At 41.0% G+C, this 26513-nt stretch overlaps 4 protein-coding genes across 6 annotated transcripts in view; 2 read left to right on the forward strand and 2 right to left on the reverse strand.

The window, feature by feature from the left end:
* Window positions 1–26513, reverse strand: part of LOC309717771 (uncharacterized protein) — a 352978-nt gene that overhangs the window by 8985 nt on the left and 317480 nt on the right. The gene's annotated exons all lie outside the window — the stretch shown is intronic.
* On the reverse strand, window positions 1661–11764 carry ptpn2a (protein tyrosine phosphatase non-receptor type 2a). Its single transcript, XM_082552598.1, has 9 exons — window positions 11490–11764; window positions 9941–10031; window positions 9746–9846; window positions 9471–9569; window positions 8095–8232; window positions 7658–7867; window positions 4964–5128; window positions 3702–3889; window positions 1661–3450 (listed from the first exon to the last, which is right to left on the reverse strand). The coding sequence occupies exons 1-9, from the start codon at window positions 11544–11546 to the stop codon at window positions 3258–3260; spliced, it is 1242 nt and encodes a 413-aa protein (XP_082408724.1). The 5' UTR covers window positions 11547–11764; the 3' UTR covers window positions 1661–3257.
* seh1l (SEH1-like) lies at window positions 12388–23167 on the forward strand. Of its 3 annotated transcripts, XM_082552601.1 has the most exons (10): window positions 12389–12611; window positions 13043–13093; window positions 13216–13362; window positions 13446–13657; window positions 14281–14379; window positions 16587–16727; window positions 16894–17048; window positions 20802–20955; window positions 22274–22396; window positions 22734–22802. In XM_082552601.1, exons 1-9 carry the CDS (start codon window positions 12501–12503, stop codon window positions 22353–22355), a joined length of 1152 nt encoding a protein of 383 aa, XP_082408727.1. In that variant the 5' UTR covers window positions 12389–12500; the 3' UTR covers window positions 22356–22396; window positions 22734–22802. The 3 variants fall into 3 exon arrangements, with proteins under 3 accessions (XP_082408725.1, XP_082408727.1, XP_082408726.1); XM_082552599.1 differs by lacking the exon at window positions 22274–22396 and having other exon boundaries at window positions 12388–12611; window positions 22734–23167; XM_082552600.1 differs by having other exon boundaries at window positions 22274–22851.
* Window positions 24276–26513, forward strand: part of cep192 (centrosomal protein 192) — a 34883-nt gene continuing 32645 nt past the window's right edge. The window contains exons 1-3 of the mRNA XM_082552984.1: window positions 24276–24492; window positions 24966–25210; window positions 25542–25652. Of these exons, the coding sequence (XP_082409110.1) occupies window positions 25038–25210; window positions 25542–25652 (284 nt within the window). The 5' untranslated portion in view covers window positions 24276–24492; window positions 24966–25037. The remainder of the gene's footprint in view (window positions 24493–24965; window positions 25211–25541; window positions 25653–26513) is intronic.

Below are 26513 nucleotides of genomic sequence, written 5' to 3' on the forward strand. Positions count from 1 at the left end.
GGATGACAAAACGACTGACTGGCTAGGCAGAGAGATCGAGCTGGGAAGCATGTGTAGCAGGTTAGAGTGATTCAAGACAGATTTAGAAATATGCTAACAAGTGAAGAAATGGAGTTGAGAAGACTGAAGGAGTACTTTGAGGAACAGGTGAATGAAGAAAATGAGAGAGAAAGGAGGATGGATGGAGGACAGTGAATCAGGAAGAGCCAAGGATTGGTAAGGAGGATGGGAGGGCAGCTATAAGGGGATGCAGAGTGGAAAGGCAGTTGGTCCAGACACCATACCTGTGGAGGTATGGAGATGTCTAGGAGAAAGTGGACTTTTTAACCAGATTGTTTAACACAAGAACACGGGTGGGGAAGAACAAGGGTGATGTGCATAGCTGTAGTAACTACAGAGGGATAAAGCTGATGGGGCCATTACCATGAAGATATGGGAAAGAGTTGCTGAAGCTAAGTTAATATAGGTGATGATCAGTGAGCATCAGTATGGCCTCATGCAGGGAAAGAGCACTATAGATGTGATGAATGATTACTCTTAAACGTAATTAAGAGTAATCATTGAGAAGTATAGAGGTCAGGAGCTTCACTGTGCCTTTGTGGATCCAGAGAAACAGCATCAAGAGAGGAACTGTGGTACTGTATGAGGAAGTCAAGAGGGCCAGAGAAGTGTGTGTGTAGTGCAGGACATGTATGAGGACAATGAGACAGTGGTGATGCATGCAGTAGGAGTTACAAACGATCAAGGATCTGCTCTGTGCCCCTTCTTGTTTGCAGTGGCGATAGGCATATATTGACAGTTGAGGTCAGGCAGGAGTCTACACGGATTATGTTTGCAGATGACACTGATCTGTAGTGTGATTGGGAAGCAGGTGGACCAGAGCCCATAGAGGTAGTGGTATGCACTGTAGAGGATTAAAGTCAGCAAGAGTAACACAAAATACAAGTGTGAATGAGAGGGAAACAGGTGGAAAGATGACCGTACCGTAGTAGAGAGTGAAAATACAGTGCAGAAGAGAGGTGAGGAACAGAGTGCAGGCAGGGTAGAAGATAAATGTCATCAGGGGTGAAAGGACAGCAACAAAACTGAAAGTGAGGTTTACATATCGTCTCTTTGAGATGGTGACACAGACAAAAAGGAAGCTAGAGCGGAAGATCTCCGAGGAGGTTCATGGGTGTACGGAAGGAGGCGATGCAGAGGATTGGTGTGACAGAGCAGGATGCTAGACGGTGTGAGACGGACGCAGATGATTCGCTGTGGCGACCTCTAAAACGCCCAGAATTAGGAGGAGCTGTACGATATAACGACAAAAGAGATCAAGCCAACATCATATAGACAAGCTGAAATAAGTGCAAAGGCACAAAATACATTCAACACAAACCACACACAGTCCCAGACAAGAGAAAATGAAATTACTACAGCAGTCAATGTGAGCATGGCCTCTTCTTGAAATATTGAATCAATTCCTGGAATCCACAGTGAGAGGTCTCCAGTCTGTCTGCATTGATTTAGCTCATGGTCAGAATGAAATTATGAGTAACAGCACAGAAAGTGGGTGGGGTGGGAAGAGCTGTGGGTAAGCTGCTTTACGGATACAGAATTAAAGAACAGGCAAGCAAATTTTTGTTTATAAAAAAAAGAAAAAGAAAAAAAAAGAATATTTTATTTTTTATGAAGTATTTAATGTTTTTGTTGTGGTTTTGTCATTTTTCTCATCAAAAGTCTTCTGTCATGTTCCACACTGCAGCTCAACAGTGTACAAAACTCCCCTGAAAACTGTACACAGAAAACAAATGAATGGAATGTTACACTATATTATTGTTAAATAAGAAAATAACAATAATAATAAAATAAAAGCCATGTTCTACTGTAGCCAATCAAAAATTTCACTTCAGGAGTCGATACATGCAAATGACACATTCAATGTTCAATCAACTCAGACGCATGTTACTGTACACCACCTCTAATCTGGTCATTGCAGTGCAAACATGTTACTCACATTACGTGCGACACGACAATTTTCTGTACTGATCGCACATACCAAAAAAAAAAACAAACATTCTGGGAGCGCACTTTTTTTTCCTCCTTTCCGTATTTAACACATTTCAAGGCACATTAAAAGCTTTTTCAACCACCCCACAAGGACATCGCTCTCTTCTAAATTTAATCCAAGGTGCTCTCCTTCAGCTTCTAAATTGCACTATTGTAGCTTTGGATTGGTCCCAGTCAATTGAAAACCGAATCGGCAATCATGTGGGTTCAAAACACGGACAGAATGTAGAACGGTACTAGCATCATTTTGTAATACAGGTGTCAGTTATGACAGAGAGATTCAACAGAATATACATTCGACATGAGGGGAGTATGCGAGGGTTCATCATCAGGAGCTTGTCTGACTGTTATCTTCCTAAAAACAGGCTTTGGTTTCTTAAAATAAACAACAACAAAAAACAAAAACAGCGTGATCACCTGAACAAACACAGACCAACCCATCCAGTGGGTAAATAACTTGCTAAGGGGCAACGTTTATGATCCATGTGGCAGCTAACAAAGGCAGGCAAAAAAAAAAAAAAAAAAAAGTGTGCACATAACAGAAAATAACCACTCTAGCAGAGTCTGAAACATTGGCAAGGAAGTGTCCACTCACACAAAAATATTCTTCTGGCCGTGTTGAGATGCCCTGCTAAATGTGAATGGAAGAACAAGTGGTGGTCTGGAAAACCGCAGAATGCATGCATTTCATTATATTACATTAAAACTAAAGAAAAGTAAAATCCTACAGCTGAATCTTGGCTCTGGAGTTTTCCTACAAGTCTACAGTAGGATGAACAAGTCAACACAAGTCATTCTGAAATGCAAAATGTAAAACGTGTTGATCGACACATATCTGACTATTACAAATAAAGAATGTAAAAATAAACCTGTCACTATATATTTCTCTTTGTACTGCACCTTTAGTAAGTTTCTGCAAAGCCATTTTTGCTATGATACAGTACATTCATGAGCAGTGACAAGAAGGAAAGGAAATTAAATCATCGTGCTGGCACCGAGATCCTGAGATGTTACTATTTTTTTGTTTCGATCTTACATGAAAAATATACAGACGCTCGTTTGATCTAGCGCTCCCGCATTTTGACCTTGAGAAATAAATACCCTCAATTCTGCACATATTACTGTCTAAGTCTACGTCGAGAAGAAGTACCTAATCTCAGGTACCGGTGCAAAATAAGAGTCCGTTTTAAGTGACCCGCAGTGCTTCACTGGGAATACATCCAGTACAGCAGGCTTATGGCCAAGACAGCCCCGGCGCCGGCGCCGACATTGAACAGGATGGGTCTCCAGTACTGCCACTTCTCCTGTTTCCTCTCAGACTCTGTCAGTCTCTGTTTCATTTGTTGGACCCTCTGTGCTGTGCTGGCAATCCTTTCCTCACGGTGTCGCTTTCGGACCCTGAAATAAGACAGAGAGTACAGCAGTCCAACAATAAACAACAGGGTAATACTCACTTTAATCCCCACAAATTGTGTCACTGCTGTACCAAAGCTTTACTACAAAGATGAACAAATAAAAGGGTGAAACCTGATTTCTTTCTTTTCTATGTGCTCAAAAAGATAAACTGAATCTCAGCGCATGGATGGGAACAAGTCAGCAGATTTCAACGCTTAATTTTTAATCTGCCAAACTTCAGTTCTGTTACTTACTGCCCAGAATTGTCTGCCTTATTGTGATCTTGGGCATCTGGCTCTCCTGCAAGCCTGTCTCCTGAGGGGGCCTGAGACTCTAGGTGGGGTCCGTTGGGTCTGCTGTCGTTAAGGTGAGGTCTAGGTGGAGGTGGTGGAGGGGGTAGATCTGGCTCCAGGTCATCTCTGGACAGCTGTGTCAGCTTGTTCTAACAAAGAGGATGACATGCAGAGACAACCAAGAAGGAAAATTTCAGTGTACTGTCAGCTTATGACAGAGAGGAAGAGAATAGTGATCCTTTTCCAAAATAAAAGCTTAAATTCCTGATTTTTAAATATGTTGGCTCACATTCTCATCATTTAGTTTGCAAGTGGCAAAACTAAAATTCTGGTAAAGAAAGGGCACCTGCAAGACGCAAATGACCAAAGAGCGTCTGTATAGTCATTACATAACAAGTGTGAGGATCTAGTTAGTTTGTCAAGTGAGTCGGCCATTATTTTGACAGTTACCTTATAAATTAAAGAGGCCCTATTCATTGTTATGGGAAAGCACCCACACACACCACTTTAATTAGACACTTTCTGATGGCTCTGAAGAAAAACTCCAAAAAAATGAAATGGAATTAGGAAGTTTGTAACATTTAAAATTACTGCTGGCAGGGCTTGAAACTCTGGTAATCACTTCATTTTATTGTGAGGTTGTGTTTTATACGGTCTGCGTCAAAGGCAATTTTGTGTTGATGCAGCAAGAGAACATTTAGACAGGATTTTTGCAGGTTTCAGCATGTACAGTTGAAAACTTAAGACTTTAATGCCTTAAAGAATGCAATTCAAGACCCGTTTCCAAGCTAACCAGACCGTGAAAGGATGGTAGAAAACCAAGAGAGCCCACATGTCACCTTAAACTTTACTATTATGTTTATTTTCACTTCTCTGGAGTAAAACAGAATGATTCTAATATACTTGTATACAAGCCAATGTTTCTCAACGTAAGTGCTGCATATCATTTAAAATTTCTCATTTCCCTTTAATGCTTTCAAATGATTAGCTTCACTTTCCCAGAAAATGTCAAAGAAACATTCAAAAATCAGTCATCGCCACCTCTTTTAGCGTCTGATGCCGGCTTTTGAGCGAAACTGAAAGCAAAACTTGAAACCACAACAATGCCTCCGTCTTTTATTGGAGTAACACTGCTCTTCGGGTGGTTACTGAAAGTCAGATAACAAATTACAAAAGCTTATTTAGAACCAGACTTACAAGCTTTCAATCATTCTTGTGACTACCTGTGTTTCTGAGTTGTCTGTCAGGATGAGCTTGGCTCCCTCAATGACAGCCATGTATGAAAAGCGGAGCTGGTCAGGGGTCTGGATCAGGCCCATGCGGTATTCCCTCATGCCAAGTAGCACCTTTTGTATGTCCATTGATGACCGGTTTTTCCTCTTCTCCATCTGCAAAAACAGATTTTCCCATTTATGGAATAACCGCTTAATAGAGAATCACATCAGGTGCACAGGATATCACACCTTTGTTTTCCTTTAGGAAGTCATGAGCTGTAATATTGAGAAGTTTCAAAAGATGTATTACATTTGAGAAAAATCGAGGTAATCTGTGAGAGAGTGGTTTGATTTAAGGTGCATGTCCAAACAACTTACCAACCTGTCTCAGAGTCTAATGCTGCTTAAGATGTGAGTGCTGGGAAGAAATATGTTTTAGCTGTTCCAAATCGTAATTCATAAACTGCGTATTTAACAGGTGAGTTAAATACACAGCAGAGCAAAACTATGTGTACAAAATCTGTTTTTATTTATGGGAGCTTTTACCACGTACATTAACTAGCAGAAATTTCAGGCTCTTTAAACCTGTGCTTTCCAGCTGACTAGGAAGTGAGAACAGAAAGAGTTCCCACTAGAATTCACTTGTTTTTTTGTGCGTTGTGTCTCCTACATTGTAACAGCTTTACACTTTAGGGTTTCTAATTAATATCTGACATAGAATAAATGTGATAATTTCCTAACGTACAATGGGTATATAAAAAGCCTGTATAGAATGGTCAATTTGACCAGTAAAAATATCGCAAGCAGGGACAGATTCACTTTCCTCTGGCATGATTCTATCCGCAGTATGAAGGTGTTGATGGTAACATGGCACTGAGGTGTGCACAGGTCACCCATACTTTCTAAATGTTCAGGAACCTTTGAGGTGGGGCTCGGAGCATTGAAAGCTGATTGATGTTTTCTTACAGCACCATTGTTGTACAACTTTTAAAAGCCACAAGAGCAAAGAGGCTGTTTTTGCTTGTTGCTTTATTAGGAAGGAGCGGGACAAAACATCTGACAGATAGCCTTGTTTGTTTATGCACAGGGTGACATTCAAAGGTTATTTGAGGTGATGGGGCAGAAGACTAATTTTTTTTAAATTTTCTATTTGGGGTTTAAAAAGCAGGGCAAGGCTCTGAAGGAATTCTTGCTCAAGTTTCCAAAACCTATCCCAAAACCAGCCCCCATAAAACTTTTCTCCAGAAGGCTGAAGGTGTTGAATTTGAAGCAGGAGCTACTTTCATGAGCAGCATCCTCTTAGTCCATGACTCCTTAAACTGACTTCACTGTGGATAGTGATGCTGGTGTTCCAGCAATTTCCAGTTCATGGCAGTTCTTGGAAAAGTTGTGACAAATCCAAGCAACTTGATCTTACATATAACTGTTTGAACCGATAATCTTAAAATTGGCAATTTTTTGGCTCAAAAGGACCTTCCCAATTTGTCTAAATCTACAATTCTCCTTCTTAGAGCTTTACTGAGTTCCCCTAAATTTCCCATTGTTCTGGTCAGTCCAATGAGTGCTGCCAAACAAATCATTTTAATCACCCCAAAGAGAAACTGCCAGTTGTCTGCAATCCTGATCACTAAGAAGAAGTCTATAACCCTTGGCCTTGTAGAGTTTAAACATATTACAGAATCTTTAGGACTAGTAGATTTGTGCGTATGAATACCTTTGACCCTATGCAGATTAGAGAATTCTTCCATGTCTTAATACAATACTGTAATCCTGGTAACTCTATGTGCATTCTAGCCACCTTTCTTTCTCCTTGCTCCTTTTAGGCTAGACTTTATTAATATAGCACTTATCCAGTCTTACTGACCAAAGCACTTAAAAGTGCATATACATTGATGCAGCACTTTTAATATTGCACTACTGCACAGGGCTTTTCCTATCACACTCACACATCACGGATTTGTAGTGGTGTTGCTTTCTGCCTGTGTTAGTTTATCATTCTGGGCTGACTTATGAAGGTGATAATGCCCTGCAGGTGATAACCTGCTTGTCCATCTTTAGGTAATTGAAATCAGATAATGGACAGACATCCTGCATATGCTGAGTTTGATTCATAGAAGACGCTGAAGAGCTCCTTCTGATCAACCCACTACTTACTTTTGGTGTAGTGTTGAACAATAATGAAAGACCTACAGCACTTAAGGTCTGGTTAACCTAACAGCTGGCCAAAAAAAAAAAAAAAAAAAAAAAATCATTTTAACAATGCCGACAGACAAGTCAAACAGCCACAGGAAATTTGCAAAACTTTCTAGTGAAATAAGATTCATCTTTTTTTTTGCTTTTAGAGCTTTAAAACTCATCAAGACATGATAAGAATTGGGAATTTAGTTCCATATAGTTGCAGACACATGTGGAATTGTGGTAATTTAGGAGTTATTCCTGAGAAACCTGATTTCCCAAGAAATAATCAGTTAAGGGCCTCTTCTCTGCTCCAGTTAAAATATTCCAGACTTTACACACTCATGCTGAATACCTACACGTCAACACTGCTCTGTAAGCACGTTATCAGCACACAAGTACAATCAGAGCATGAACGCCTCATCTTACCATCATCAGACTGTAGTCATTGTAATGAGAACCTCTTGCGAAAGAATTCTCTTCAACAGTGGCAGACTTTCAGTGACATTTCCCCACTCCCCTTCTCACCAAAACTAGACAGGTATCCACCAAGGCAAAGGTCCCTGAGCGACCAATCCCAGCGCTGCAGTGCACCACTGAGGGCCCATGCTCCGGGTCCAGCGAGCCAGACTCCCGAACCTTGAAGAGGAAGTTGAGGAAGGAGGCAGGGGATTCTGGAACACCGAAGTCAGGCCATGTGGTGTAGTGAAAGTGATAGATCTCTCTCGACTCCTCTGTCTGTGGTAGGCATAATGTTTGGTCAAGACTGGAGCATTGTATAGACACAGTTCTGCATGACTTAGCTGATTTGTCACTAGGAAAACATTACACACTCTGAAATCACAGTCTTTTTTCAGCTACATGCTATTATACTTAAATGGTAAGAGACTGGTTAAGCAGTGCTTAAAACCATGCTGAAACTCAAGAGAGATGCTATTAACCAATAGGCACCCTTGCATACTCACCTTTGTATTTTGTAGTTCCAGCAATCTGATTGTGAAATAGGATTGGTCCTCCTCTGACAGTAGCCTCACAACAAACCCTGTGTCTGTGAAAGACATCTGTAGCTCCTCGGTGGTAGGCCAGTATTGCGCGCACTTTTCCTGTTGAGACAAATACATTCAGTTACTCATGGATAGGCTGTCATGTGCCTCGAGCCATTTGAAGAACTTCTGACTTAAATACTGAGAACAGTTGCACATATGTACACCATTCCTCGGATTCGGAAAATCAACCGTGTGCAAAGAGAACAACTAATTACGTTCTTGTACACCGAAGTACCTGACAGCTTGTTTCCAGTTTCCATTGGTTGTTCTTGGCACCAAGGCCATGATAGTTAGCTACACTAAACTCAACTAAAAACCAAAGTGTGGAGAGAGAGAGAGAGAGAGAGAAAACAACTCTTTACTGAAACTTTAAAAAAAAAAAAAAAAAAAAGACAATGAAACACACAACAATAAAACCTCACTGAAAATGAAACCTTTTTAGAGAGTAAAACCTAAACTGAAATATGAAAACCAAATACAAGTGAAACGAAAAATCAAAAAACACATTCAAAACTAAATGCAAAAAGAAACTAAGTAATCATTAACTTTCCTGGAACTGTGGTTAAAGTTTCAAATAAATGGAAACAACAGAACTGAAACTTTACATACAGTACAACTTAAAACATGACCACAGAGCTTAAGACAATCTTGTGAAACACAGAGTTCTGATGAAGTATAACACCACAAAGGAAGAAAAAGACATTTTAAACTAGACTTTTTTTTTTAATGTAAGGAAATTCATTTTTTCCATTGTCAAGTAAAGGAATTTGAGTCATGATAGCTGCCCAAAATATCTCAATTAGGCTTTGATCCATAACGAATTTAAACATGTGCAGCTCTTCAGTATCTCAATTCATTTTTTCAAAATTGTGGCATTCTTTGCATCTCAATCTGTCTGTCAGCATGGTTACACCTACCACGGTGAATTTCATGAAACGTGGTGAAGAGATGGCACATGCATGAAAAACAAGCCAATTAAATTTTATAGTAGATCTGATCATCTTTTTGAAAACTCCAAAACAGGGCTGAAATCCTTTCTAGTCTACCAGATAAAAGTGGGTACACTAGAAAGAAAACACAATAAAACGTATCTTGGATTCTATTTCATCTTGTAAAATGCACAGAATTTTAGCATCAGTGGAAATAGGAATGACAAAGACAATTGATCTCAAACCTTTTGGGATGAGCAAATGTATCTACATCTATTAATAAAGATATGTCTCCTCAAACTTTCAAACCTAAACAGCAGGGGGACTTCAGAACATAATAATTAGAAGGTGTTGCAGTGTACTCACAGATCCTTTTTCAATCACTCTGTTGAGCATTATAACAGCTTTGCAACTCTGTTCCCAAATCATCAGCCAGAAATGGCCGCATGTATTCCTCAAGGGGCCCTGTCAAAGCAAAAGTAGAAAATCCACATAAACAAATAACATCCAGAGATCATGAACAACTACCAAAATGCCAAACTCAAATCCTGTGTATTTTCCTTTGAGTGGCACGCAGATGTGTTCAACAGATATCCGTGCAGACAGTTCAGTGTACACTGCTTGTCCTACAATCTACATACCTGAGAAAGAATGTAAGCTCTTTGGGCTTCTTCCACATCGACTAAACTTGCATTGATGTAGTCATTTTCAGAGTTTTCAAGTTTTACCCGACTGTGATCGTCTGAAACCAAGCAAGAGATCACAGAGCAATTATGACGACGTCATTCTCGGCAGCACATATCGTCACTGAGAGCCTTAACTGTCGTAACACTCACATGGGCTGACATCTCTGTAGCGGTTCAGATTCCGATTCACTGGAAGCTTTGCCACTTTGTAGGAATATTCACTGGCTTGGTTACGGATCTCCTGTTGCAGATGAGAAACCAAACAGGAACTCAGAAGGATCGCTTTGACAGCGACAGGAAACTGTGACACAACCTGTTCAATTCATGTGCATCCAGTTTTACTGGAGTGGTGACCAGTAATGACATTAAAAGAAAAACCATACAGAGATCAAAGGTCCTCAATCCTTTGTACTCAATTAATCACAACTGGTCTGCTTTGTTTTCATTGTCATTTGTCAAACTTAATCTACTGCAATGCCTCAGGCTGTTGTTTTCCTTTTACAACACAGTCTGCATGGGCAAGGCCAAAGGGCGAGCACAGTTCTATTATTATTTCATTCTGGGGAACAGAAGCAGTTTTACTGGAGACAAGAAAAGAATAAAAGAGAATAAAAATTATTTTTGACACTCCCAAGAATACTGTCGTGAGCAGGGGCGTGTCCCCTCACTGCCACTGAGCTACAGCACCATGGATAAGACTAGTGGCAAAAGTAATTTTTAGTGGTACACAAAGTACAGTTTCAGTGCATAGATGTACTAAGACATGATGCTGTATTCTTGGTCTGCATATTTGACTTCCTTAAACCTCCCCATTTATTCAAGCTTGGGACTTGTATTAGAAATGAACTGAGAGATAAACCAATAACATATGGAACTGAAAAGCACCATTATGTACAATGAGCACTATTGGTTTAAATATATTATCATGCTAACGACATTATCCTTAAAATGGGTAAGAAATTAAATTAAGTATTAGTATTCTCATTTCTGTTTAATCCCACTTTAATTCTCAGTAGGACTGGGAGCCTGACGTTAGCATGGAAGAAATTTGATCTTTTATGAAATTACTTATCATGCACTTTTTATATATACCCCCCCCCCCCCGCTCCCTGAAAAAAGTTTTAAAAGGGTTTTTTACAAACATTTTCTAAAAATGTATAAAGTGTGCACGTTCATTTCTTCTTAATTTATTAACACTGATGTGTAAAAACAAAACAAAAACAGTTCTAGTTACATGGTATCTTTGTAGTTCGCAGCTGCACATTACAGGGTCATAGCCAAAGTTTAACCGGAACAGAGATATTATAAACGAAATGCTGTGCTGCGTGGTAAAACACAACACGCTTTTCTGTGGAAGTCCTGATGAGTTCTCAGAAACTGCGGCTGACGTCTGCTAGCGTCAGCCAGCATTAGCTAACCGAAGTGAAGATCGAGCCGATGCACGTTTTCCAGCTACGGAAGTCAGCTAGCGCGAAATGCTAGTTACTCATTCGTCTTTACCAATTGCACTCCAATATGTATAAAGAACCTGGAAGTCATGTCGCGAAGTGTAGAAATTTACACAATTAAAAGCGTGGACGAAAAGTGACCAAAATCTCTAAGTGGTGTCTAACTTGATAGCTATCAAATTAGCTAGCTAAGTTAGTTAGCAACCGATCGTCATAGAAACAAGAGAGGCCCGGTCAGTGTCCCGACTTACATTGTAAAGGTTTTGCCATCTCCCCGACGAATCAATGTCTTGAAATTCTTGCTCCATTGTGTTGTAGTTAGTGAACCCAGACACTTGCCGGAATAATCTCAGAGTGTTTTCAGCACCGTTCACCAACTTACTCCTTTCTGTCAGCCATCTAAACAGCGGTGTGTGTAACCCTAGGAATCCCTGCGGGGAGTCTGCTGCTCCGGCACAATACTGCTTGCTTGCTGCCTGCCTGCACGTTGACTGACCCGGGTTGCCAGATATGCGTTCATCACAGCCTTCCGCAAACACACACACACACACACACACACACACACACACACACACACAAACAAATCCTCTGGACACTAAACTACAAAAATCTGATATTAACATTAATATAAAATAAAAAACACAAGAAAGGATACTGACACTTAGCTCAGTGTTCTATTCAGCAAATAAACAAAACAAAAAAACAAGGTATATTGCAGTATTTCAATGAATGCATTAATTTAATTAATTAATGCAATAATCTTATTGAACGCATAAAAGTTCTTTCACAATAAATCTACTGAATGTTTTAAGTACTATTATTTTTTGCCTTTACAAAATTCATTTGCACAAATCTGTTTAAATATTGTTACTTGAAATTAACTTTTAGTAATAAAGTTAGCGAAGAAAAAAAACTGTCAGTTGGATCAAACCTGGCAACCGCGCGAGAGGTAACTTTGACAGTATATTACATACTATATTTATTTTGGCAGTTGTGTATTAATAAACCTATTAATCTGTCTGTTCAAAGTAACTCTGGCTGTAGCACTTTTTCACCGAATAACTTTCGTTATATTTTATCTTCTTATAAAGAACCCCAAAGTCGCATTGAGCTGCTTAAAATTTGTGTGCATGCGCCGCCGTGTGGTCAATAGCTTGTACTACACACAATCACATTACCGCCAAATAAACAGCACAAGTAGACACATGACAGGCCTGCCAGCTAATCGTCCCAGCTAGAGCTGCCGGTACATAGTTGTCATCATGTTTGTTGCGCGTAGTATCGCGGCAGATCATAAAGATCTAATTCATGACGTATCGTATGATTTTCACGGCCGGAGGATGGCGACTTGCTCCAGCGACCAAAGTGTCAAGGTGAGCTGTACATCATAGTTTGCTAATGTTAGCATTAGCCGTTATAGCTAGCAGGATAGCCTTGCCCACATTACCGACACTCTCACCTTACATACTGAAATTACTGACTCGTTTTCCTGCAGTCGTTGACAGACGATGAGGTTGTTTGAGAAATCTTCCGCTGGTTCTTACACTCGAGGGAAATTATCTCAGTTTAATATGCTAGTCTGTTAGCTCTGGTGCTTGTAGCACACGAGCTAGGCTGGCCACAGATAAGCTCTATAGCATAGTAGTGTAGTTAAGCACTGCAGTTTTCCGACAGAGCTATCGATGTAGTGTTTATTATGTGACGACATAATAAAGGACGTACATACAAATGTCAGTGCAAAACCGGTGATAATTGTGCACAGACACGTGAGGAGTATTCAAGGTTGTGATTTTATTCCACTCAGGTCTGGGACAAAAGTGAGAACGGAGAGTGGCACTGCACAGCCAGCTGGAAGGTAAACCACCATAATTTCCTTTTCTTTTTTATTTATTACTTTATGTTTGTGTTTTTGAGTATGAACACAGCATGAAATTCAAAGTATCGATGGAGTTAATAGATGAATGCTGTTATGTGCAGACACACAGTGGATCAGTGTGGCGAGTGACCTGGGCGCATCCAGAGTTTGGACAGGTTCTAGCTTCTTGCTCCTTTGACAGAACAGCTGCTGTTTGGGAGGAGATCGTAGGAGAGTCCAATGACAAGCAGAGAGGACTGAGCCACTGGGTTAGTACACTTGCATTACATTTCCCATTTAACATAACTGTTTGTTAGATTTCACCTGAGTGTTTCATGTTGGGCTTTTTTAGATTAAGAGAACCACGCTAGTGGACAGTAGAACGTCAGTGACCGATGTGAAGTTTGCTCCTAAACACATGGGTCTTATGCTGACCACCTGCTCTGCGGATGGGGTGGTGAGGATCTACGAGGCTCCCGATGTGATGAACCTGAGTCAGTGGTCCCTGCAGCATGAGATCTCCTGCAAGCTCAGCTGCAGCTGCATCTCGTGGAACCCCTCCAGGTTAGACTGCCGGTTTACTTTGTGTAAGGAACCAAGATGAGATTCAAATGTAGAGAGCAGCTGTAGTGCTTTTATATTATTTGCTTGCATATGTTAGAACAGCGGTACCCTCGGACCAGTACCAGTCCGTGAGTCGTTTGGTAACGGGCCGTGAGAGTTGAGGCTCAGGTGTTAAATGTATGGTTTTATCGGTTTCAGCGTTATTTTGTTATCGTTTTTATCGTTAACTCTGTTTTCCTGGGTCTTTTCGAGTGTGTTATGAATAAATCTTCTTTTTTTTCGGTACCGGTACTAGTTTTATTTTGTTGTATTTATCTGCGACACCTTAAAGGCCGGTCCGTGAAAATAATGTTGGGCATAAACCGGTCCGTCGTGCAAAAAAGGTTGGGGACCGCTGTGTTAGAACACATTTTCAGTTATTGTGCTTATGAAATAACACAATTACTACCGCTAATTCTTTCAATAAAACAGCTTACAGCTAAACTTAATGTGACTTATAGACATGCAGGTATGACAACATCATGAATAATGCTATGCAAGTATCACTTGACTTTTTCATGTGTATGTAACACCATGCTGATAACAGTCTGCTGGTGTAACCACGCGTTGTTTCCTACAAACAGCTCACGTGCCCATCCTCCCATGTTTGCTGTGGGGAGTGACGACAGCAACGTAACATACGGTGGGAAGGTTCAGATCTACGAGTACAACGAAAACACACGGTGGGTATTCATTATGAGGTTTCAAGAAGAAAATAAAAGACCGATCTGAATGTTTGAAAATGTTTTGGAAAAATTCTGTAAAGATGAGATGAAAAATACTCAAAGGATAAATTCAAATGGTTTATTATTTAGATAAGTTGAACAAAAAGTTAAGCAAGCAAGTAAATGAAGAAACAAGGTAGAGGAGAGAAAACCCCAACAATCGCCTCTGAGCAAGCACTTGGCGACAGTGGGGAGGAAAAACTGCCTTTAAATGGGCAGAAACCAGTCCCGGCAGAACCAGGCTCAGGAGGGGACAGTCAACTGCCGGGACTGGTTGGGGGGTTAACAGAGGTGGAGCAAGACGAGGCTACATCAGGTGAGGAAGCAGTAGCGTCTCTCCTCCGGAACAAGTGGAACCATTTTTTCTTTTTTTTCAGGCACTTTTCCACGAGCGCTTTTTTTCTCCAGGATGAGATTTCTCAACTCATCAATTGTTTCTGTGTTTTGCTTTTCAAGTCTCTCACATCTTTGTTCCACCTCTTCTAATGTTGCTTGTTGTTCTTCAAGCTTGTCCTGGAGTTGTTTGGATGTTGCCTCCTGTATCAGCTTGTCCTTGTGCATGTCTGCATTTCTCTGTTGCACTTCTTTGTGCTTGTCTTCTAACTGCTCGTTTCTTTTCTGGATTTCTTGGAGCGTGAGCTGCAGGTCTTCATGTATTTTGTCTTGTTGTTCTTTTTGTGCCTGCATTTGAGTGTTTTCACGCTTCAAGTTATTATATTCCACCAAAATCCCCTTAACGAGCTCTGAGTTGTTTCTCGCATTTTGCTCGATCCTTTGCTGCATCTGTGAGCAGCGTTTCTCCAGTTTGTCCTTTTCTTCTTCCACTTTAGTTGCTTTATCCTCCAGCTGATTACAAAACTCTTGCAGTTTTAGATTTTTAGACTCAAAGTCTTGGACGATACGCTTTCCTTCTTTCAGTCTTTCTTGTTGTTGCTCTTTCTGTTGTAGAAGGTCTTTATTTTGGTGCAGTGTTTCATCCAGGCTTTCTTTCAACATTCGGTATTTTTCCTGCATGCTCTTCAGTTTGTGCTGCATGTCTCTTTGCTTTTTGTCATGCTCTTCCTTCTGTTGGAGGAATTCTTTCTTTTCTTCCACAGCTTCATGGAGCTGTCTTTGGAGGAGCTGATTCCTTCGCTCCATGTATTGGAGATCCCATTGTATCTTATCAGTCATCGTTTTATTGTCTTGGAGCTGGTTGGTCATTTCTTTTAGTTCTGCACTCTTTTGCCTGTTTTCTTTAATGAGGTGCACAATCTGCTCTCGGGTTTGAGCAAACTTGATTCCCCAGCCCTCATTAATAATTTTTATGTCCGGCTGGCGCTGTTGTCTGTCTTCCAGCTTTTTACTTTGGGCTTCCATTCGTCTACACTTGTTCTCCAGTTGAAGTTTCTCTTCTTCAATTTGTTGCATTTTTTTCTGGAGAAGGTAGTTTTCTTTCCTACTCTCCTCTAACGCCCTTTGGAAGGATGACACGCCATTTGGGGAAATTGGCCGGCCACGCCAGGAAGGAGAGGCGGCGTAATCTTTTTGAATTGGTTGTTCTTTTTTCTTGGAAACATGTTGGAGTTTCAATACGATGACTTTGTTTCTGTGGTGAACGTTTGTAGGCTGCAAACACAGATGCTGCTGAAATGAACTAAAACTTGCTGTTTCTCACCCCCTACTTAAGGAAAAAGGGGTGCTTAACTAGTTAAAAAGAACAAAAAAACAAACAAACATTTGGTGCAGTTTTCTTGTTTTCTGGGTTGTTGTTTATTTACAGTGGAGATGAAGATCTCTAACAAGTTGATTTGTTCACATTTGCACATCTTAATTTTTAAGAGGAATGTGTTTTTTGAGTTTGTGCACTATATGCATGTAAGGCAACCGTTTCCTTTTTCACTATTTTTGTGTGCTGCATTTTTCTCTTTTAACAAAAGGGGGACAAAAGACATTTAAGTCGACCTAAGATGATTTGTTTACATTTTTGCAAGGTCTTACTGAGGTGATGCAAAGTGAAACATGCTTTCTTCTATTTTGGTAATGTGCTGGAAAAGCTTGAAAATTGACCTTGAATTTGACCCTGAAAAATGTGTATGAACCCTGTTATTAGTGATGCACTAACCATTGAATTATGAAGACATACCAAAATAAATGACAGATTTTAATATTTATCTGTTTAAAAGGAAATATGCCAAAGCAGAGACACTCATGACGGTCACTGATGCGGTTCATGACATCGCGTTTGCTCCAAACCTGGGAAGATCTTTCCACGTGCTCGCCATTGCAACAAAAGATGTTCGAATATTTAAGCTAGTTCCGATGAGGTGAGTGTTTGCACTCTGTCTTATAGAAGGCCACAATGCACAGAAACTGGTGAAGTCATACAAATACTGCACTGAAGCCCTGCATGCAGTTCCTGAGCAGATGTTCTCTTTTTAAGATAATGCAAAATAAATATTCAATTTCCTGTTTCTTGTGTGCTCCTGACAGGAAGGAGAGCACGTCCACAGGACCCACCAAATTTGAGGTGCAGATTGTGGCTCAGTTTGACAACCATAACTCCCAGGTGTGGCGTGTGAGCTGGAATATCACCAGCACCCTGCTGGCCTCCTCTGGGGATGATGGCTGTGTGCGCCTCTGGAAAGGTGAGGGGGCTCTTAACAACTGCTTGTTTGTCTTCCTTTTACTTCAGTGACAACTTTAATAAAAGCTGTTTAATGTGGCTGTTCAGTGAATAGTACTTTTCACTGGGCATTGAATGACTTTTGTTCACTCATAGTTGGCATTGGTCATTTCCAGAATAAAGGATTTGTTGGTTCAACTGTGTAAAGAAAGCTGACGTTTTTGCACAGGTTCTCATCAAACCACAACAACTTTTTTTTATTCTCTACTGTCCGAGGTGCAAATACCTACTTGTGAATACATGTTGTAATCAGGTTAACCACTGTGTCTGTTTTCAGAGTATTGATTCCAGTAATCAAGCAGACTGATACTGGCAACCATTATGTCCTCCAGTTAGGAAACCTTTGCCCTCCTACCAAGCTTCAGGCTTTGTAGCTGTGTAGCAGCAGTTGCTGCTATTAATACTAGGAATATTGATTTAGTCATAGGTTAAATTGTGCAGTTATTCAAGTCATTCCACACCAGATCATTTGGAAGTGGTCCATAAGTTTATATGAAGTTGCTTCTTGTTTGAAAAATATTGGATAGATGGGATGCTGTAGTGTCTGTAACTTTGGGCGTTACCTGGATGTTTGATCTACCTTGATCCATAGTTGGGTCTTATTCAGGTGTGTCTATATACTGGTAAATGGACTGATACTTGTATAGCATCTTTCTACTTGGTTTATAATTCAAAGTGCTTCACCAAAACACACATTCATACAGTGCTTCTATCTTTTTTTCCAACATCTGCATACACACTCACACTCCCGAGTATTCAGCCTGGTGGAGTCAGGGAACGATTATTTTATTTTTTATTTGGTTTTAAAAACCAATTTTAAAAGATCTTAACAGTTTGTTTGCGCTGTAGCAGACTTTGTTTCTATACTCATAACCAAGCATCCTGACCGAGCTTACCTCTTTGTTTGTGTGATGCAGTTTGTATCAGCAGCAGGAAAAACCATAGCTTCTCTTTTCCAGGTTAAAAAATTTCATTTTATTTTGTTATGAAATGCATGTCTTAAAAGTTGGGCTAAATAGCAGTGTCAATTTTTACAAACTCCGTGCATATAGTACATCTGTTGATACGCAAGTATAGTCACAGAGTTAGCAGTCTGTCAGCATTAAAGAATTTACCTCTGCTTTGTTCTCCACATCCTGCTCTCCTTTTCTGAGAAATATGTTTTTGAAGCTGTTAAGTGCTACCTCCGAGTCCATGTCTGTTAAATGGTGTTTGTTGCTGAGCCAGCATTACACACTGGTTTTGTGATAGTTTTTACACTGACACAGATATGGGAGGGCTTCAAAAATCTGAAAGGAATGAGAGAAAGGCGTTCAGAAGCGGAGACAGGGACTGCTACAGAGAGGCCAAGTACAGGTTCACTAAAGAAGTGGACATTGCTAAACATCAGCACTCTGAGAAGATGCAGCAGCAGATCTCAGAGAATGACTCGGCCTCTGTGTGGAAAGGTTTTAGGAATATCACAAACTACAAGCCTAAAACCCCCCACTCCACTGATGACTTGCTCTTAGCCAACACCCTTAACGACTTCTACTGTCGTTTTGACGAGCCATCAGGCAGCCTTCACACCTCCAACGGCCCCAACAATAGAGGCACTTTGGACACTAATTCCCCCACCTCTCCCCCCTACATAGAGCCATCACCACCTTCAAACTGTTCACCTACAACACCCCCCTCCTCACCCCACACAAAAGAGGATTTCACACCACCTGCTCCCACCACAACTCTTCATATTCATGAAGCAGATGTGAGGAAGCAGTTTAAGAACCTGAATGCTCGGAAAGCTCCCGGCCCAGACGGTGTGTCTCCTGCCACCCTCAGACACTGTGCAAACGAGCTGGCCCCAGTGTTTTCTGGCATTTTCAACTCCTCACTGCAGGCATGTCATGTGCCTGCCTGCTTCAAGTCCTCCACCATAATCCCTGTCCCCAAGAAACCTAGGATCACTGGACTAAATGACTACAGACCCGTGGCTCTGACATCTGTGGTCATGAAGTCTTTTGAGCGCCTAGTTCTCTCCCATCTCAGGACCCTCACGGCCCCCCTCCTGGACCCCCTGCAGTTTGCATATAGAGCCAACAGGTCTGTAGACGACGCCATCAACATGGCCCTACACTTCATCCTGCAGCATCTGGACTCCCCAGGAACCTACGCCAGGATCCTGTTTGTGGACTTCAGCTCTGCCTTCAACACCATCCTTCCAGACCATCTCCGAGACAAGCTTTCCCAGATGAATGTGCCTGACCCCATCTGCCGGTGGATCACTGACTTCCTGACGGACAGGAAGCAGCATGTGAGGCTGGGAAAGAATGTCTCGGACTCCCGGACCATCAGCACCGGCTCCCCTCAGGGCTGTGTTCTTTCTCCTCTGCTCTTCTCCCTGTACACCAACTGCTGCACCTCCACCCACCAGTCTGTCAAGCTAATCAAGTTTGCAGATGACACCACCGTTATTGGACTCATCTCGGACGGGGATGAGTCTGCCTACAGGAGGGAGGTTGAACGTCTGGTGTCCTGGTGCAGCCACAACAACCTGGTGCTGAATGCCCAGAAGACAGTGGAGATTATTGTGGACTTCAGGAAGCACACAGCCCCACTCCCCCCCATCATCCTGACTGACACCCCCATCACCTCTGTGGACTCATTCCGCTTCCTGGGTACCACCATCACCCAGGACCTGAAGTGGGAGCCTACCATCACCTCCGTCATTAAGAAAGCCCAGCAGAGGATGTACTTCCTGAGGCAGCTGAAGAAATTCAACCTGCCAACACGGACGATGATGCAGTTCTACACTGCAATCATCGAGTCCATCCTTACCTCCTCCATCACCGTGTGGTACGCTGGAGCCACTATCAGGGACAAACAGAGACTGCAGCGTGTTGTGCGCTCTGCTGAGAAGGTGATTGGCTGCAGACTCCCATCTTTGCAGGACCTGTACACCTCCAGGACATTGCGGCGTGCAGCTCGGATCTCAGCTGACCCTTCTCACCCTGGACACAGTCTGTTTGACCTGCTCCCCTCAGGCAGGAGGCTCCGGTCCATTCGCACCAGAACCTCTCGCCATAAGAACAGTTTCTTCCCCTCTGCTGTTGGACACATGAACAATAACCACATGACTGTTCCCACCACTAACACATGACCCTACGCTGTGTCACTGCATCATTCTATGTTTGGCACTGATCACCACCTGCACTCATGTATATATCTTTCAACGTAGCACTCTTAATTCTTATTCTCATGTATATATCTCATGTATAGCTCATGCACATATCTTTCTACGTAGCACTTTTAATTCTTATCCCTACTTTTATTTTTTCATGTCTATTTAAGTGCTATTTATGACACTATTTAAGTGCTATTTATGACACTATGTTTGCACTGAAGCACCGCAGCAATTTCCTAATGTTGTAAACCTGCTCAACATTTGGCAATAAACCCCATTCTGATTCTGATTCTGATTCTCAAAGTGCTAAAGCTGATAAATCCCTTCACAATAAATGGTTGTGCAGTAACTGTGTTCATAGCAACAAGTAGATTATCAAATGATTTGTGTGCTTCAGCAAAATGCACTGGTCTGGAGGAACACCAGATATTCAAGTGGAGAAAAGAGCCCCACTTGAATATCCTATGACGGTGAAAAGTTCAGCTGTCAGATTGTCCCCCTTCTCCTTTGTGTACGAAATAAATGCCGACTTTTCCTTCTGTCTCTGTGCAGCTAACTACATGGACAACTGGAAGTGCACCGGCATCCTGAAGGGAGATGGAAGCCCACTTACAGGTTCATCCGGTCAGCCCTCAGCCATGAGTACTGTGCTGGGTTCCTCTGTTCAGTCTTCCCAGAATGCGCTGAACGGGATGTCTGCAGGAAGGTAGGTGGCGTGGCGCGTCTGACGCCACTCACCCAGCCCTGCCCAAGCCAGTCAGAACTGACAACTTTGGTTTTTTTTAACGCCTCACCCTGACTGGGAGTACAGCTGCTTACTGACAAGCGTGTTGGACTCGCACTGATCCCGTGCTGCACTCATGCAAAGAGCTTGGCTTCTGGTTTTCACCACACAGGTTATCTACATTGTACCTGTGGAGCCAGATGTGTTGTGGTGGTGACTTCCTCTCAATTTATACTGATGCATGTAATAAGAATGGTTCCACTTTGCACCGTGAGTGCAAGGACTAACTGTTTTCTTAATATATAAAAGGAAAATAAATGTGTTTATATGAGTTTGATACGTGGCCGTTCTTTCAATTTCTAGAGCTATTTTGGGATACAGAACAGAAACATTGTGCTATTAGGTTGTATTCTGTAAATGAATTTGATCAGCTTCAGTCAAAAGTCTCAACATTTGACATCATGATTAAACTGAAGTGGAGCAGGAATTTTGTGATCATTAGGTTCTGAGCCGATAGCAAATGTCAGTCTTTTGACTGTTTTTGTTATTTATTCCTCCCATTAGTTCTGCCTGGACTTTTTAACCAACACAAAATGAATATCAGCTGCTGATGTTGATAAGTACCATCTTATATTAACAGACATGCTGATATCACCTGATACAGGCATTTGGCCAATATATGAATGCATCCTGAATATTTTCTCCTTATTTTTCTCTTTTGGATTTGAATGTATCCTTGAACAAGTAGTGCCAAACTCTTTGCTGAGCAGAAAGGACAGCTTGAATGAGCCGTATTAACAGAGTGTAAACACACACACAGAACGAGTGTGAATACAGCCACTACGAGCCTTGAATGGAGTGATAACACATTCCTCTTTTTATACAAATGAAATGTATCCACACCTGTTATTACTTCCTATTGAAACCATATTTGGTCTGCTGGCTCAGCAGCTGTTCTTGTTTTTAGCCTTCATTGTTTCCCCCTCATTCGCACATGAAGCACCAGGAAAATTTGAACGATAAATAAATTGTGTCTAAGCTCAGAGTGTGGCTGTATTTATGTTCAACTCCACCATAACCTCAGACCTAACAAAAATTTGTACGTACGTGTTTTTGACTCAACTTGTGATTCCCCTCTAACCCGAGTAACACAATATCTGTGTATTGTAAGCCAGTTAACTCAGTTCAGTTGAATTTAGGCGTTTGCAGAGCGGCGTGTGGAATTTTTCATGTATCAGAAACAAGTGTGAAGTGAGCTTTGTTTGAAGTAATGTGCTGTTGTACTGCTTATTGCATGCAGGATTGGCAAGAGAGCTCCCTTTGCTCCTCCCCTGCGGCAGCTGACCTCTCCAAAGATATACCAGCCACCCGCATATTACTAATGTGTCTTGTGCATCAGCTCCCACTTGCCCATATTTAAAATGTAAGACTCTGTAACACATTTCACAAATGGATACTTGGGTATTACTGATTGAAACTTTAATTTTTTGCAACAAATCTGGCATGAACCTTGCAAAACATTGATTCCTTTCTTTTTGTGCTTAAACCTTTTTTTTTTTTCTTTCTTTTTTTTTTAAATGTCACTGTCTTCCCTCTTACCTTTTTAGTGTCTGGACCAAACATGCATCCTTCTCCTTTTAATTTCTCTTTTTTTTGCTTCCTTTTATTTGTTCACCCTCTGTGTATTCCCTTTGTTGTCTTTTCTTTCCGTCCACGTATTTGCCGTCTTTGTCTCCTCCTCCTTCTTTTTCTTACTTCAGGTATTTCTTTCCTCCTCTGGACCCCCCTAGAGCGGGTATTGTGTATGGTCACCTGCTGCCTCCTTCTTCCCTAATAGAGCACTGTGATACTGAGCCCATTCAGCCTCAGCAGCAGCCTCTTCCCCACAGGCTGTCCTCCAGGGCACTGCTGCCCTTACCAGAAGCTGAAGGGCAATGATTTTTTTTTTCTCTTCCCCTGTGTGTTTTAGTTAAATAAGACAGGGTATCATTTTTGAAATAGTTTTGGATGAAAAAGAAAATTTCCTTTCATTTCTAATAAAGATTTTTTTTCACTTTTCTAAAGGTTTATGTTTTTTTCCCCTCTGCATATTATTAAAGAAAACCTTTGGAAGATCTAATGCGTTGGTACAGAGAGTCATTTAAATAATGTATATGGTATTGTGTGAATAATAAACTCAGCATTTTTAAACTAAGCTGATTTTTTGTTGTTGTTGGGAGGGGGGCGTGCAATCATCGGGTATTGTTGGCTGGTAAATTGGAAAACTTCTGTCAGTTGTGTCTGAAAGGGGGACATGTTTGTCTTTCTGCTTATGGAAGTCTATAATTAGAATGGGTGGAAGTAAGACTCAGAAATAAATGATATAAAGGGGGTGTTATTTTTGACTGCTTCTCCTTTACAATCAAAGAAGAAGAAAGGCATAGTCATTCCACATGATTGACTGGAAATAATATGATGGTCATCTTGGGCCAGGAAGTTTTAAAAAAATCTTTTTAAAAGCTCTTGAATCTATGTTTGTCCTAGCCATTTATAAAACTTGGTGATACCTGGTAGCTCTTGGACACTGATGTGTTTCTTTAGGGCCTAACCATTAGTTGCATATTGCGTTATATAACCTTTTCCTTTTTAGTGTGAACAGCTGTCTTTTGGCTGTGCTATACATTTCCTTGGCGTTATTTGTGAAGGATCACATGTCAGCAAGGGGCTATTCTCCTGCCAATATCGCTCCAAAATTAGGCAAAACTGACAATATATGCCATTAGTATTTTCACAGAGGGTTAACATTGACAGGGAGGACAACATTTCATATCGTGGCACTCCTAATAAACGGAACGCATGGGATGTGGGATGACAACTCTTTCAGCAGTCAGCTGTTTGCGACCCTCGGTACTCTTGCAGCTGTTTGGCAGGACATACGATACAAGAAAATCCTCACTTGGCCATTAACGACTTGTGTGACACGCTTTGCTTAATAACTGGGCGCTAATTCATAATAAATATAACAACCTATCAACTATTGCAGATAATTTAGTGGTATACGTATTATTAGATAAGTTATGGCTGGAGTTCAAAAGAGCACATTCCGTCTTTCATTCATCTGAGGACAAGCGCTTTACTGATAAATGAATGAGCACTTTTCTTAACCGCCCCAAGCATACAGTCATTGGCCCCAAGCTGCCAAATCCATTGGAATGACATAGATAGTAACCAATCATCATTGGCAATTTCCTCCCTCATAGGTTTTCTGTCCAATCCGCGTCGTCTAAAATTGATTAAGTCCCGCCTTTGTGATATGACGCTCACGCGGGCTTCCTGTGGCTTCTGGGCGCTGTTTGGTCCTACGAACTATTGTACGGTTTGTTTGATATGTCAGATTTTAAGTAATAATGATGAGTCTAAGTTATTTCGAAGTTACATTTGGCTACACTTGGTATCGCATTTGAACCGTTTATAAGGACAAAGTTCGAGTTGGAGAAAAACTATTTATCCCTGGGCCCGCTTACTTCTGGAGTGTTGAATGTGAGTTGAAGTCCGACAAACGTTTATAATTGAATTCCCTTGCTGGAGTATAACAGTCTAAGAAGAAATAATTAGCGAGCAGGTGAAGCTTGTTCACTTATATGTGCTGTCTGCAAAATGTCTTCTTACACACTCTAACTTAAAGAACCAAAAACAATGGGGTAGCTTAAATCTGCAACGTGCTGGCGAGTTCCACAGACCCTTTTGTTTTTAGCAAGTAGCCTGTTAGCTTAGAAGTTAGCCCACCTAGTGTAGTTGGCTAGTTAAGTTCTCTTAATTTGTTTATTCAATAGACTTGAACCGTATACCTGCGAAACAACATGTATGATGACGTTCCCCAAAGAAAATACTTAAGTCAATAGTTTTCACGATTGAAAGGTGGTATTAAGAAGCTGATGTTTGCTAAATAAGCACACGAGTGGGCACAAGATGTGTTTTACCTGGTCCTTTATTGCTACCGTTCATTTTTCTAGACATTACAGATGGTCATCACCTGAACGGAACCTAAGCCACATTTGGCACTCACCCTGCTCCCTTCAAAAGCAATGGCAGACAGTTTTTACAAACTGGAAGATGAAGCCTTCCCAAGTTTCCTCTGCAAGTCTCTGGACAGCGCCAGTGGCCGCCCCACACTGGGAAATGTGACATTGGGTTCAGGCCCAGGACTGCCGGTGGCTGCCTCTACTGTGGCTAAAATTAGACGCGAATCTGACAACAGGTGGGAGTATGCTGTTGGCTTTGGGCTGATGTGACTTGTTTTAGAAATGCTCTGAGGCTAAAAATAGATCTCAGGTTCTTTGTTTGCAATACAAGGATGGCAGTATTTCAAAAATGCCTGCTAAAAAACAAACAAACAACTGTGTATATTTGTTAATGAAAAAGGAAAAGCAGCTCTTTGTGGTCTCTGACATGTTTAACAAAGTTTATAGGTAATATATTAATTCTGGGTGAGCATATAGGTGCTAAATGTAATTAAGGGTGCTGATAATTATTTACAGTTGATTTTTGTGTTAACAAGCTGCTTTTTGCACTATTTGCTCATTTTATAGAGACGATCCCATTGAGGTTTCATACCTGGATAGCAGAGTGCTGCAGCATTCTGGTCTACAGTCATCTGAAGTAGAACAGCCCAAGTTTGCCCTCAGCTTCAAAGATGACATGTGAGTATAGAAATACATGTAATTCACGCTGCTCATTGTTGCCTGTAAAATCTCTGGTTAAAAAACAAACAAACAAAAAACTGTAGTGTGTAATACTGCAGCCAACTTCCAATTGTTGGATCAATAGTCAGGATAGATGTTTTGTAGTTTGAAGGATGAGAAACCAAATACTGAAATGTAGTAACTCTAATCTTTAGTGTCGATTTTACTTGAGGTGTGTACCGTTGTCATCTCTGTGAAAATAAATGCCCTTTTTAAAAAAAAAATGTTTCAAATGCAGTGAAGTGGATACACAGCGGTTGTTGTTAGTATGAATTTAATGTTTTACACACACACACACACACACACACACACACACACAGTATAAACCTGACTAATAGATAAGTAATTACTTTAACTCTCCTTTGGTGTGTTTTACTAATGTGTTCTGAATAGGGCTGCCACAAACGATTATTTTGATAGTCGACTAGTCACCGATTATTTTTGCGATTAGTCGACTAATCAGATCATCATCCATTGGACGTACAGCGTACAGCTTATTGCACCAGCAGCATCTGGTCTTACATAACTATCATTAGCTTACAGCTTGAAGTGTTTGTGCTAACTAAAAATAAAGACAAGATGGTAGTTTATTAATTTTTAATGAAATTTGCAGATTGTTTCGGTGAAGTTTAATAAACTCCTTGCTTTCTAAAATATAACAGGACACCGGAGTATATTCTCCAGCGTCTCACACTTCTGACAATCAGCTGTCTGCTTGACAGTTTTAGCTGTGCAAAAACTATAACTTTAATCTCAGCCAAACCGATTTACTCAGGAACAAATAAAATACTAAAGAAAGCCAAACAATAACATTTTTAA

Source organism: Aulonocara stuartgranti (assembly GCF_965226115.1).
Source record: "Aulonocara stuartgranti genome assembly, chromosome: 11".
In the NCBI taxonomy this organism is placed as follows: Eukaryota; Metazoa; Chordata; class Actinopteri; order Cichliformes; family Cichlidae; genus Aulonocara; species Aulonocara stuartgranti.

Coding starts and splice junctions, on each gene's coding strand:
- ptpn2a (XM_082552598.1), bottom strand. CDS start 11,546: ATGGAGCAAGAATTTCAAGACATTGATTCGTCGGGGAGATGGCAAAAC. Junction 7,868..8,094: donor TGGAACTACAAAATACAAAG/GTGAGTATGCAA, acceptor TGCCTACCACAG/ACAGAGGAGTCGAGAGAGAT. Junction 3,451..3,701: donor AAGGCAGACAATTCTGGGCA/GTAAGTAACAGA, acceptor GTCTTATTTCAG/GGTCCGAAAGCGACACCGTG.
- seh1l (XM_082552599.1), top strand. CDS start 12,501: ATGTTTGTTGCGCGTAGTATCGCGGCAGATCATAAAGATCTAATTCAT. Junction 13,363..13,445: donor AGAGAGGACTGAGCCACTGG/GTTAGTACACTT, acceptor GGGCTTTTTTAG/ATTAAGAGAACCACGCTAGT. Junction 20,956..22,733: donor AACGGGATGTCTGCAGGAAG/GTAGGTGGCGTG, acceptor TTCTTACTTCAG/GTATTTCTTTCCTCCTCTGG.